Source organism: Antechinus flavipes, chromosome 3 (assembly GCF_016432865.1).
Source record: "Antechinus flavipes isolate AdamAnt ecotype Samford, QLD, Australia chromosome 3, AdamAnt_v2, whole genome shotgun sequence".
Taxonomy (NCBI): domain Eukaryota; kingdom Metazoa; phylum Chordata; class Mammalia; order Dasyuromorphia; family Dasyuridae; genus Antechinus; species Antechinus flavipes.
Window position 1 is genome coordinate 622,288,826 of NC_067400.1, and position 14,631 is coordinate 622,303,456.

At 41.9% G+C, this 14,631-nt stretch overlaps 1 protein-coding gene across 1 annotated transcript; it reads left to right on the forward strand.

The window, feature by feature from the left end:
- Window positions 1-4,802: 4,802 nt before the first annotated feature.
- LOC127557593 (T-box transcription factor TBX21-like) lies at window positions 4,803-6,552 on the forward strand. The gene is made up of 2 exons (XM_051990901.1): window positions 4,803-4,807; window positions 4,962-6,552. The coding sequence occupies exons 1-2, from the start codon at window positions 4,803-4,805 to the stop codon at window positions 6,550-6,552; spliced, it is 1,596 nt and encodes a 531-aa protein (XP_051846861.1).
- Window positions 6,553-14,631: the final 8,079 nt, after the last annotated feature.

A 14,631-nucleotide genomic window follows, 5' to 3' on the forward strand; every position in this document is an offset into this window, starting at 1 on the left:
TTCTTTTAAAATAAGTAGAATAGTTCTCTTTGGGGGAGAAGTGCAGATTTCTCAGAGGAGGTTTTCTTAGAGGCAGCTTTAGTATCAGTTGAAAGTAATAATCACCTCAAAACGCAGCCAGGTGATAAAAGTTCAGATCTTTTATTGCCTCCAATATAGCCCAGTTAGCTTAGAGGTCTATCTCTCTGCTTGGTTCCAAGAGCTCTTGCAGTTTTGTCCTTTGCTTCTGCCTCTGCTTTCTTCAGCCTTCAATCCAGCTCCAAGTTGAATCTGCCTTGCCTCCGAGAAAGGGCTTCAGGCTCTCAATCTCCCAAAGTGCTCTGTGTCTGCACCAGAGTGCTCCTCTCCAATCCAGCTGAACTCTCTTCCGCCACCAGCCAGCCAAGTGGAAAATATTCTCTTGAATATCTCTTGCCTTGGAGAGAGGGCTTCTGGCATAATTCAGCTGAAATCTCCCCGAGAGCCTCTGTCTATTTCTTTTATACAAGAAGGAGGAATTGTGGGATCCGAGAGAGAGGGATTATGGTTTTCTCCCATAATGCTCTCTGGCCCTAAGAGCTTTAAGGGAGGTGTGAATTCACAAAGTTACAAAGTTTACTTTGTGAATCTGGCATACTTGTTAACTCCGATGAGTAAAGATGTAAACATAAGCATTGTACTAATTAGTTCTACTTAGTACCTTGTTTCAGGTTCTGGCCCATAACATCTTCTTGTAAGATCAGATCAACTCTAATTAGTTAGCAGTTTGTAAAGATTCCAACACACTTGGGCAAAGTAGCTCCTAACTGATGCTTTAATTTCTTTTTTGTTGGTGGTAAATTCACCCTTTACATTTTTGATGCTAGTGGTTTGGTTTTCTTATTTCCTTTATCTCATCAAATTAAAAAAAAGGTTTATCTATTTTGTTAGTTTTTTCACAAAACCAAGTCTCAGCTTTAGTTATTATATTAGTTCAATAGTTTACTTAGTTTCAATTTTATTAATCTCTCCTTGAGTTTCAGAATTTCTAATTTGGTATTTAATTGGTGGTTTTTAATTTGTTCTTTTTCTAGCTTTTTAATTGCATGCATATGTCATCAATCCACTCTTCCTGTATTTTATTCATATAGCTATTTAGAGATATAAAACTTCCCCCGAGAACTGCTTTGAGTGTGCCCCATATGAACTCTGTATGCTACAGAGTTCCCTACTCATAAAGCCACAAGTTTTGTCCAGGTTCTAAACATGTCTTTGCTATAGATTTCCCATCATTAGGGGTTAAAACTTTAAAAGCTAAATTCTCTAATAACGTCTTAACATAAGACAACGTAGACCCAAAAAGAGTGCAAGCCTTTTTCAGATCTTTGATAATTTCTAGATTAAAAGGAGTATATCTTTTTTTTTCTTGACTTGAAGAGTTAAGCTCTTCAATCCCAGGATAAGTTTCTATTCTCAAATCACCTGTATCCTGCCCTTCTTCTTGGGCTTTAAGTAGTGACTTTTGCAATGGAGTCATGGTAGGAGTAGTTGCAACTACCCTGGGGGACTGAGTTCTGGTGGTATCACTGCCCTTCCCACTCTTCCTCCTCCCTCCATCCAGGAAGGTAAAGTTGATGGAGGAGGATCAAGAGCCTGTTTGGGTGTAGGGGGAGGTGAAGCAGAGCTGTGAGAGTGAGAATCACTACATCCTTTAAGTTCACTCAATTCTCCATGTCTTTCAGCTATTTTGTCAGTACCACCCCCTTCTCTTCCTCTTTCTCCTCATGCTTCCTTGTCTGGCTGTTCTCCCTAAAACTTTTTTTTTTTTTTTTTTTTTAGAACTTGTGGGATTCTTTAAAGCCAATTGTATTATGTTGTATATATAGAATGTTTCCTTAGACATTGAATCAGTACCATTATCAGTGTAATATTCAATTAGTTGATATCCTACTAGTTTCCAATTATCTATTTCTTCTTCCTTGGAGAAGCAAGGGGATGTGCATCAAGAGTCTACCAATTTGTTCTCAAGTTACAAGCAAACCTCGCCTCTTCATTAACCTAAATATGCTTTCTATAGAACTCCCTCAGCATGGGGGTGGGGGGAGGGAGTGCTTGGGGTTGGGGTGGAAGATGCTCTTTTCCTTGTATCTGCCACATTTCAGTTAGAACACAAAAGTTACTAGTTACTAATTAATACTCATCTTATTTCTGGGTCACAGGGACTTAGTCCATCTTGGGCAGCAATATATAATGTCTGGACTAGCTCTCTGAAAGGCCTTAGGATCAGTCAGAGTCAGGATCAGAGAAAGTGGTCTTTAGGACAAGAAATGAAGGAGGCCTGCAAGCTGCCACAAAGACTGCCAAAGATAAATCCTGGACTTGGGAGTCCAAAGCCTGAAGTCTCCTCTCCTCAGCATGCTAGGGCACAGAGACTCAGACCCTCTCCCTCGCCCTCCAATCTTTGCTTATGATTACCTCACTACACCACACTCAGCAAGCCCCAATCAGGAAGAGAGTCATCATATCACCATATCATATAGAACCATGATCTCACATTGAGTAGATAATTAGCCTTAAGTGTTTTACTGTCTTAGATTCAAAAACACCTTTTCAGAGTCCCAGCCCCCTACAGAAGATCACTATGTTTCCTGGGATACTTGTATTGGGCTCATGACTTCTACTAACCATTTGTTTTGATTGTATAAATAAGAGGAAAAAACAGGAACATGAATATAATAGCATCAAAACCAAGTCTGATCATGCAATAGCAATTCCACCCTCATAGCCAGACTCAGAAATAAGGAAACAGAACTGGGAAACCAAATCAGAAGGCTTCCACTTTTAGCAGGAATTCAGATTGTTCCACTAACCTGTGCCCAGATAAGTCATCCATCTAAACATTTCAGGAAGGAAATTTCTGAATAATCTTTGGCATTTCTCTTATTTGGTGGGTTTAATGATTTATCAAATATGGAACTCAAAAGAAAATCGGTTTCACTCCCAAAAGATTTTATCTCTAATAGCAAGTTCTACCAATCTAAGTTTAGGGCTAGATACCTTATTTTAAAAGTTTACTTAGACTTACACACATGAGAACTTTGTTTAACATGTTTTATATGTTTGAACTTATCCTGGGGCAAAGGATCATTCATTAAAAAATCAATCATTATAGATTCTTAGTAAATGCATTCCTTGTTTAGAAACTATAAATCCTAAATAGGCTCTTTTCTCAAGGCTGATGACCTTGCTTATCCAGATAGATTCAAGTAAACTGGCAAGCTTACAAATTAAGGAGAGTTGATAGAGACCCCAGGGAAGTGGCTGAGCTTGCTGTTGCCTGCCCCAACTATTCTTAGTGCTTTGGTGGACTGTGCTATTTGATACCCCCTCCCCAATCTCTGGAGGAGGAAAAGTGTTGCACCCCTCATACTTGAAAATGAACTGATAAGGCTTAACCCGATGACAATAATTCCAATTAACTTAGCTAACAATTTTTAATTTTCCTAAGTAATAGCCAAATAAGTTTTAGCTGTAGTTTCTGTTCCTTTAAATACGTTTCCCTTTTGTTTTAGGGAGAAAATAAGGCATTTCTAAAACTGAGATAGAATAGTTTTTAAAAATGACTTAACCATTAGTTGATGAGATTCCCTAGATTCTGATTAAATGTTGTAGGCAAACTGAATTGTAGTCTGGTTATTTTCCAATTTATGAAAATCATTTTTCTTTTGTGAGCCAGGAAAAGGGTTAAAAGTGCTACTTTTTATTGATAGGGCCCTCAGAAATCTGACTGTAGATAAGTAGAGTTTTTAAAGTAGTTCCCAAACTCGTCTGTTAACACTATCAGTGCAAATAGATTACAATTTACATATCCCTTTAGTGGTCTTTAATTAAAGCTCCTTTAAAATTGCTTTTACTATCATATTTCAAACAAATTTCCAAATTACTTCATACACACATAGAAATCATTTACCTGTTGTTCACGTATTAAAAAAAAAAACAGGAAATTTTCAAATATGAAGCAATTATATGCAACAAAGCAGTTAACATCCCTATAGCATATAACATAGTTTTATACTAAGCACTTTTGCAATCATGCAATCTTCACAACAATGATTATTTCTCTTTACAAATCAGAAAATGAGCAGAGATAAAATAATTCACCATAAATTAATTACATAGTTAATACATATCCACAATTGAAACAGAGAATGATAGCCACCCTAGCTGCCCTCACTGGGGCATGAATGAATATTTAGATAAACAGAGGTGGCCCAGAGGAATCCAGGAGGAAATAAAGACTTACAAGGGTCCCATTTGAGGAAAAGAAATTGAAGGAAGGATTCATCAACTCCCTAAGAAAAAAAAATGTCCAAGGCCATCGGTATTGATGGGAACTCTCCTCAACATTAAAAGGACAAGTAATTCCAATCTCAGGCAGTTTTGGGGTGAGTAGGGCAGGTAGGAATCCTGCCACGGACCGTTCCTGGCAGAGTTAGGGCGCTGAGACCTAAAGCAGGCCGAGGGAAAAGAGATCAAGAACCGGCTAGATTACCTGCCCGAAGCCACTCAAATCCCCCAAAATCTTCTAGAAAATACTGTCAAAGAGTCCATGAGACTGGGGGATGTCTTCTACGATGTCCACTGCGATGGATTCCTATTGGTTGAGAAACACAAAGAGAGGGAGAAAGGAAGAGAGAGGGGACAAGGGAGAGGAAGGGAAGAAGGGAATAAGGGAAGGGGGGAAGGGAGGGAGAGGCTGACCTTTGTCCCCAGGTGGTTGGAAGGCTGCAGGCAAAGCAAGGGAAATGAAAGGGGACTTGAGTAAGGTGGGGGAGGTGCACTTGATGACGTGAGAGGAGACAAAAACTCCTCTATAAAAAGAAGGGCTCTGAGGAAAGGTGTTCATTTGGCAGCTGGACACAGCCTTGTGGAAGCTAGCTGTCCCTGGCCTCCCAGCCTTACGGGTCAGGCTGTCGTCCCTTGGGTCTGCTCGTGACCTGCAGGGGCACTTTCCCTGAGTGGGAGGACCATCCAGAGAGCCAGTGTCTTCCGGTGCCCTCAGGCAGTGTCTCCGTGCTCCCTGAGTCCAACTGCAGGCTGGCAAGACTCTCGAGAGACCTCTCTGGCGGTAGAAGCTTTGCTGCCGAGCCAGCCCCGAGGGGGACTTGGCCAGTCCAGAAGTGCAGCTCCCCTCCGAAAGCCCCTCTAGGTCCTCAGGCTGCCATGCCAGTGGCCAAGAAGGCCCAAGGTGGCAGGGTCACGGTGCAGCATCGCCCCTCCCTGAGTCCCCGGCAGCGCTGTGCTGCCAACGCCCCGCAGGGCGCGGATCCCGGCCCTTCTCCTGTCACGGCTCATCCTTCCGAGCCAAACGGCTCGTCCGCAGCCGGGCAAGTCCAGCCTCTGCTCCCCGGCTGCGGCGCCGCTTGCTCCGGAACACTCCAAGTCGTCCTCTGCAACCATTCCCTGTGGCTCAGGTTACATCGGCAGCAGAACGAAATGACCCTCAGCAGGCCGGGCCGGGCCATGTTTCCCTCCCTGGCTTACCAAATCCGGGGCATGGAGCCCCGGGCCCGTTACCGCGTCTTTGTGGACATGGTGCGCACCGATCGGCATCACTGGCGCTATAAGAAGGCCCGGTGGGCTCCCTATAGACCCGAAAAGAGCAACGTTCCCGGCAACCAGCTCTATCCGCACCCAGACTCCCCCAACACGGGCGCCCACTGGATGCAGCGAGAGGTCGCCTTTAAAACACTCAGGCTCACGAACGCGGAGCCCACGGCCCAGAGCGCCAGCCGCGCCATCTGGCTCCAGTCTCTGCATAGGTACCGGCCCCGGCTCCACATTGAAGAACTGGGCTGCGGAGACCAGGAAGCGCCGGCTGCGCCCTCCCGGAGCCACATCTTCTCCTTCCCCGAGACCGAGTTCATTGCCGTGACTGCTTATCGCAACGCTGAGATCATCCGCCTCAAAATCGACCACAATCCCTATGCTAGGGCCTTTCGGAGAGACGCCGCCTCGGCAGGAGGCTTGAGCGCGGGGCAGCCGCCCGGACCAGTGGCCGCCGACCCCTGTGCCGAAGCGGTTTTGGACCCCGCCGGCCAACGGCCATGGCTCCCAGACGGTCGAGACGAGGACCGGGGAAGCGCTACCCCCGGCCAGGGGCTCCAGGGCCCCCAGCCACTCTGGGTCCAGGCCGCCGCCCTTCCCCCAAGCCCGCTGCCCCCCACTTCTGCAGCCGCAACGCCTTCCCAAGACAGACGAGAGGCTACGGGGTCCGGAACGGGGGAGCCCGTGTCCCTGCTCCCAACCTCCCCAGGGCACAGGCTGGACTGTCTCCAGTCCGGGCTCTCAAAGCCCCAAGAGCCCGCCCCCGGGGCCCGGGAACAGCCGCGGCTTCACAGGGAAACCTGCACTCGGGGGACCCAGACAGATTTCCCAGAGGCAGCCCGGGGGAAAAAAGCCCCGAAGAAGAGGCGTCAGTGTCCTGGTGGTTCAGGCAGCCCCGCCGTGTCCTCAGCGAAGGCTCATGGACAAGCCCAGGCCCAGCGGCTTCCAGCTACAGAAGGCAGCGCCAACGCCTCCCCCGTTGTCTGAGGACCCCGGCGACCTGCTGGTAACAGAAGAGGCCGGTGTGCAGGAGGGGGACAGAGTGATGCCCGCTGCCTGCTGGGCCATCCAGCAGCCCCAGCAGCCCTTGTGCTATGCTTATGACTCTACTTCCAGCAGCAGCAGCAATGGCCTGGCAACCTTGCAAGTTGTGAACCCCGGCCTGCAGCCCTCCACTGCTCCCCTTGCCGTGTCTTATGGCTCCTGTCAAGAGAGTCTGCTCGTCCTACAGGAGGCGCCCACATTCCCTTTAGAAAGCTCCCAGGGCACCATTGGGGACTGCCACTCATCTCTACCTCTGCAGCCTGTCCCTGAAGCCCAAGAAGAGCCAAGTGTTCAACAGCAAATCTGGACCCATATGACCCAGACAGAGCTGGAAGATTCAGCACAGGCTGAGGGAACTCCCAAGAAGAGACATTTATCTCCTGCTTCAGGCAGGCAGGCAAAGTGTTCAGGCAGGGCCAATGAAGAAGCGCAGGACCAGCTTCTTACAGCTACAGCATCCAGTCCCTACACCTGCTCAGAAGCAGCTTCTGAGGACCCTGGCCACCTGCTGGGTGTCCAGGAGGCTCCTACCTCGAATAACAGCAGCGGGATCTCTGTTCTCTGGAGTGGCCCCCAGCAGTCCCAGCCACCCTTGCATTCTCTCTTTCAGGCCACTCCCAGCAGCAGCGATAGCGGGAGCCTGCCAAGCTTGGAAGATGTGGCCATGGGCCCCTCCACTTCTCCACTTGCCATGCCTTATGAGCCCAGTCCCGAGGAGGATCTGTTCTCCCTACTGGAGGCGTCCGGCTGTCTCTCAGAAACCTCGCAGGAAACCAGTAGTGACTGTCTCCCCTCTGTGCCCTCCCAGCCAATGAATCCTGTCCCTAGAGCCCAAGAAGGCCAAAGTCATCAACAGGAAATCTGGACCTCTCTCACAGAGATGATCTCAGAAGATTCACCCGAAGCTCTAAAAACTTCAGAGATGGCACCTTTCACAATGATTACAGCGGCCAGGAGTCTCCTTTCACCATCGCAGACTTTTACTGGGATTCCCTCTTCTAAGGAAGAGCAGCCCTTTGGACACCTAGGATATCTAGAAACACTCACAAGCACACACAGGCACATGCTACCACACACGCATGCTCACGGACACATCCACTCACACGCACCCACTCACAGAGACAAGGAGACACTCACACACATGTCAATTGGCAGCCAGCAAAGAAGCATTCCTTTGGACTCAAAGTGCAGGGGATGAGGGAGTGGGGAGTGCTGACCTCATGCCACGCACAGGAGAGCTGATGGGCCAATTTCGGCTCAATCCACCTTGTCTTAGGATTTTGTGCCAGAGGAGAGGACCATCTTGGGAAAAAAATAATCCCTTTTCTCTTAATGGTCTTTCCTGCCATCATCTGGTGGACAGGAGGCTCACAGTGCCTTTACTTAGCAATTCCCTAGGATGGAGCTTTCTTTTCTGTTTTAATCTTCAAAGCCTATGCATGGACCCACATGAACCCTTGCAAAACCTTAAGTTTCAATTTCCTCCTCTTCCCTTCACTCCCACCATAGATGCCAAGTTAGGCAATATATGTTAAATATATTTTTAAATGGATGTTAAATTCAATATATGCACACATATGGATTAAATCATGTTGCTGCCCAAGAAAAATCAAATCAAAACCAACAAAACTGAGAAAGAACATAAAATACCAGCAAGCAACCACAAAAAGAATGAAAATGGTATCCTGGGATCATTTCTTATAGAATAATAATATTCCCTAACATTTATATATCCTACCTCAGATACCTCAAAATATATTAAACAAAAATAATTGGAGAAACATATACAATCTTTACATAGGAAGATAAAAACAATCCTAATTCAGGAAAAATATTACAGGCAAATGAAGAAAAATATAAATGTAATTTACACAGATGTATATGCAAATGGATGAAACAATCCAATAACAATGAAGAGTGGATAAGAGGGAAAAAAAGTATTTTCTCTTTGTTTACAAGAAACACACTTAAATAGCAAAGACAAGAACAAAATAGAAATGAGAGGTTAAAACAAAATTGAAAACAAATCAGGTGAATTTCCCAAAGTTGGAACTAAACGTTAGCTATCAGACAGATATTCACAACATAAGGAGAAATAAACAACTGCATTGTGCATAAAAGGAATAATAAATAACAAATATCAATACTAAACTTATACACTTTAAATTTAAAAAGGAAAAATAGCTAAATTAAAAGATCTAAATAGTAACACAACAATAAGAAGGAACTTTAATGTCCCTCTCTAAGTTCCAGATAAATTCAATACAAAATCAAGCAAAACAAAAAATACAATTGAAAATATTGCTGGAGAAACTGGAACTAAAAGACTTTTCGACATTTTAACAACTGCTACTGCCACAGAATATACAAATTTCTCAGAACCACATGCAACTTTTATAAAAATCGGCAATGTATTAAGAGCATAAGGTATGTTGTAAATAAATGAAAAAACAAGAATAGTAAACATCTTTTTTACTGGCCACAATGCAATAAAAATAGTAATTATTGTACAGAGCATAAATAAGAGTTGCAGATCTAAATAAAGATTTAACAATAAAATCCAAAATAATGACTGGATCAAAGAAATAACTAGCTTTTGGTAGTTATGTAAAAAAATTTTTTTTTTAAAAATAAAACAATATATCAAAACCTCTGGAATGTAGCTAAAGCAATATTCAGGAAGCAAAAAAATCATACATTATAACACAGACATTAATAAAATAGAAAAGGGGAAGAGTAATAAAGCAGATATGAATTTCCTAAAAATTAGAAAACAACAAACCAAGCTAAAATAAGAATAATGCGGGAGATGTTTTAAAATAGAGGAGAAATAGATAAACTGAAAAACAAAATTATGGAAAAATAAAAAATATAAAATATTTGAAAAGATTAACAAAATTAATAAACATTTAGCCAACCTGGTTAGAGAGGACAGAAGAGGATTCAGGGAAGATGACAGATTAGGTCAGAAAAATTTAACCACTCCAGATTTCCTCCTCAAACAAGACAAAATTGCATCTTAGGGCAAACATAGAGTCATTAAAAATAAATATGAGTTGAAACAGAACAGTAGTCTTCCTGAGACCAGGAGGGAGGTTTGGCTCCTGTAAAATGTAAACTTCTCCAAACTAACATTACTGAAACAGCAAGCAGTGAGCCCAAGGGCTAGCTAGATTGGAAGATGACCTCAACCCTAGTACAGAAACTTTCACCTAGACAATATGGAGAGTTGGATCTCTGAGTTGGGGAACATTAAGGGGTTCTCTGTTTATAAGGGGCACCAGACCCAGCTGTGCTTCCTCCATGCAGCCCTGCATGAGAAGGAGCTAGCACATTCCTGATCAATAAAAAAAGCAATGGGGCAGGATTCTGGCTACACTCATTCACAGGAGAGTGAAGTTTTTGGTTTCAGGTTCCAGGTCAGAAGGGAGAACTGAAGGAGCACCTGAGGCCAGAAACCCCATGCCCCATACTCCAGGACTAGAGGTAATTATAGTAATACCAGCATCTCACACCATATGCCAAGATAAGGTCAAAATGGGTACATAATTTAGACACAAAGGATAATACCATAAGTAAATTAAGGAAGCATGGAAAAAGGAAGAATTTATCACCAAACAAAAGATAGAGAAAATTATGAAAGGTAAAAAAGATAATATTTATTTCATGGAATTAATTTTTTTTCACAAACAAAACCAATGCACCCCAAATTAAAAGGAAAACAGGAAACTGGAGAAAATATTTTAGGTTAAATTTCTCTAATAAAGGCCCTAATTTCCCCAAATATATAGGAAATTTAAATTTGTTAAAATAAGAGTCATTTCCCAATTGAGAAATAGTTGAAGGATGTGAACAGGCAGTTTTCAGACTGAAAGATCAAAACTATTCATCATCATATAAAAATGCTCCAAATCGCATAATTAGAGAAATGTAAATTAAAACAACTCTGAGGTATCACTTCCAGGGCAAATACCTGTAGATGGATGTATTTAACCCCACTCCCCCCAAAAAAATCATTATATATAATGGGAATACATTAGAAACTTTCCCAATAAACACAAGATTAAAGAAAGGATATTTATTCTCCTTAGTGAGGGCATTAGGACAGTGAATGTCTAACTGCTGAAATTGAGTAAATCACACTGACTCTATCTTATGACTCAATTCTGTGGCTAGTTTAGTTTCTATTCAATTTTGAATCCAATCTCTATCAAGAGAAAAAATTTTATCCAATTTCAGGAAATGGGATTTCCTGCATGTTTGAATCTAGCCCTGCATTGCTAGGAAACTAGAACACCTATTCATTCTACTTAGAAACTTTTATCCAATAATCTAGGTTACACTGACCTGAAATTCAGTCAGATTCGAAGACTGGTGTAAGAAATTTTTTTCACAATTGTGCACCTCAAGTAACCTGTTGGGGGCCGGGCCAGGTCACAGGAAAACGGGAAACCACAACAGACTGCCTCTTCCAGCTTCCCCGAGCCTGACGGGGCTTCGGACGTCTCCGGCCCTCCTCGTGGAGACGGGAGGAGGGAATCACCAGACAGAGAGCCGAGGTTGATAGCACAGTGATGTTTATTGATTCTTTCTCCCCTGGTTTCGACATAAATCCTGCATGTTTTTCTCCTGTTCTATGACCCTGAAAAAAGGGGAGTTTTCTCAGATCAGGGTCATAGAACAGGAGAAAAACATGCAGGATTTATGTCGAAACCAGGGGAGAAAGAATCAATAAACATCACTGTGCTATCAACCTCCGCTCTCTGTCTGGTGATTCCCTCCTCCCGTCTCCACGAGGAGGGCCGGAGACGTCCGAAGCCCCGTCAGGCTCGGGGAAGCTGGAAGAGGCAGTCTCTGTTGTGGTTTCCCGTTTTCCTGTGACCTGGCCCGGCCCCCAACAGTAACCCATCTGTTTTATCTGAAAACTGGCCCTGGACAATCAATCAGTTTTCATGTTTCATTTCCGTGTTCCTTTGATTGTAATTTTTCAGCATTGACAATTGCAAAACCTTTATTCCAATTTTTCCCCTCCTTCCCCCCCCCCACCCTCTTCCCCAGATGGCAGGTAGACCAATACATGATTTAACATATATTTTAACAATATTGTTAAAGGTTAAAGGTTTTATTGGAATACCTGCCATCTAGAGGAGGGTGTGGATGAAAAAGGAGAAAATTTGGAACAGAAAGTTTTGCAAGGGTCAGTGTTGAAAAATTACCTATGCATGTTTTGTAAATAAAAAGGTATAACAAATAAATAAATAAATAAAGATTATTGTTATGTCAAACTCAGAGCACTTCGGGGCTTAGCTCTGGGAAACGGAGTGCTTCTAAATATTTTGAAAACAGCATAATATATTTGAAAGTCAATTTGCCAAGATAATCTTGCCCACCACTGCTAGTGACTTATCTTTTATATTATTTTCATTTTATACGGTTTATTTCTTATTTGTACAGTTATTAGCATGTTGTCTTCCCCATTAAACAGTGAATTCCTTGAGAACAATGACTGCATTTTGCTTTTCTTTGCATCTCCAGCCCTTAGCACAGTGCTAGTCATATAGTAAGTGCTCCCTCTTCTGATAGAAGTTAATGTCATTATGGTTTTTTAATCTGTCAAGAATTTAATTGGGCATATTTTGAAGAATAATTATTTAATAACTTTCTTCTTCTTCTTCTTCTTCTTCCTCATCTTCTTCTTGTAGTTCTTCTTCTTCTTTTTTTTGGCTGAGGCAATGGGGTTAAGTGATTTGCCCAAGGTCACACAGCTAGGAAGTGTTACGTGTCTGAGGTCAGATTTGAACTCAGGTCCTCCTGACTTCAGTGCTGGTGCTCTAACTACTGCACCACCCAGCTGTCCCCAATAACTTTGAATTTGGGAAAGTACCACAGACTTTGTGAATATCTTTCTAAGGCTTAATGAGTTCTTAAATCTTATTAATTCTCTGAGAGAAGTGATTGAAAGAATTGTAAAGCTCTAAAATAATGATCTTTCACAATGGAAATAAAAGATTTACATGTTTCTTTTATAAAAATAATTTTTTGATAGTTTGGCTATTTCTTATGAAAATTAGGGAAGTATATGTGGGATTGTATTGGTTGAAGTTACATCTCTGAGCCAAGTTAATACCAACAGACTCTAGACTTAAATATTACATTTTGCCTTAGATGTTAATATGCAATACATGACTTCATAAATACCTGTCAGCCTCAAAGCTTATTGTGGAACATATATGTATATATATAACTATATATAGCTTATATATGTGGAACTCTGCTATATGATTGACTGTTCCTAAATAAAACCCATGACTTTTGTTGCTGCCTTTGAATCCTTTCAGTCATGTCCAACTTGTCAAGACCCAATGTGGATTTTTTTGGAGGGAAAAGAAACTGGAATCGTTTATCATTTACTTCTGCAGTTCATTTTACAGAAGAGGAGCTGAGAGGCAAATAGAATTAAATAACTTGCCTAGGATCCCATGACTAGTAAGTGTCTGAGGCACGATTTGAACTCATGAAGATCAGTCTTCATTATTGTTGGAATCTTTACAAACTGCTAACTCATTAGAGTTGACGTTTTGGGCCAGAACCTGAAACAAGGTACTAAGTAGAACTAATTGATTCAATGCTTGTGTTCACACCTTTACTCTTTGGAGTTCACAAATATGGGAGTTTCACAAAATTAACTTAGTAACTTTGTGAATTCACACCTCCCTTGAAGCTCTTAGGGCCAGAGAGCACTCTGGGAAGAAACCTATAATTCCTCTCTCTCGTATCCCACAATTCCTCCTTCTTGTATAAAAAAAACAGACAGAGGCTCTTGGACCGATTTCAGTGGAATTACATGAAGAGTGGAGCTGGATTAAAGACTGAAGAAAGCAGAGACAGAAACAAAGGACAAAACTGCAAGAGCTCTTGGAACCAAGGAGAGAGAGAGGCCTCTAAGAAAAGCTAACCGGGCTATACTGAACATTGAGAAGGCTCTCTCAGAGGCAAGACAGATTCAACTTGGTGCTGGCTCTGGAGGCTGAAGAAAGCAGAGGCAGAAGCAAAGGACAAAGCGGCAAGAGCTCTTGGAACTAAGCAGAGAAATAGGCCTCTCAACTAATGGGGCTATATTGGAGGCAATAAAAGATCTGAACTTTTATCACCTGGCTGCGTTTAGGGTAATTATTGATCTGAACTGAAGATTCCAACACATTATTCTGAATCTGGCATTTTATCCACCGCCCCATTAATCTACCCAATCATGACATTACTTGGAATCAGTGTTGAGGACATTTTATGTTATGTCAGTTCCATCTGTGCCTCTAAAAGGACAGTTCTAATATTGTTATAACCATGCTTCTCTTCCCTTTCATAACAAAATTTTGAAACAAGGACACATAAATTGTAACTATGTATCATATATATGATGCAATGCTACACATCTAGTCAGTGCTTATAGAGAAATACAAGAATGAAATCTTACTCTTTTGAAAATGTTAGCTATTCTGAATTTGTCATCATTAATAATTATATTCATATATAAGATTAGGTTCTTGAAATGTGTTAGTAATGTGGTAAATGTACAAAAATTTTAAATATTAATGGCAAAGTGAATTTTAAGCAAAGCAACACAATTGAATTATTTTCTCTAAGAATTAAGATACATAAAATAAGACTATTAAAAGGCTGTTATATATAGTATTGAAGGCCAAAGAGGATTTTATATCTGTTCCTGGAGGCGATAGGAAACCACTAGAATTTAGTGAGTAGGGGACGGAAGTGATACAGAATATCTTTTATTCTGTAATTTTTTTTACATAGAATTTTTTTATTACTTTTTTTTACATTTTATTACATAAGAATATCTTATATAATATGTAATTATGTAATATGTAAACTCCTATAATGTATCAAACTCCAAAAGTTCACTCCTTCAGTCATAGATGATCTTGTAGTCACCAGTGGGATCTACCAAATGAGGAAGGAGCACTGCCAACAGAGATCACTGCCCTCAAAAACCTTGATTTTTCATGA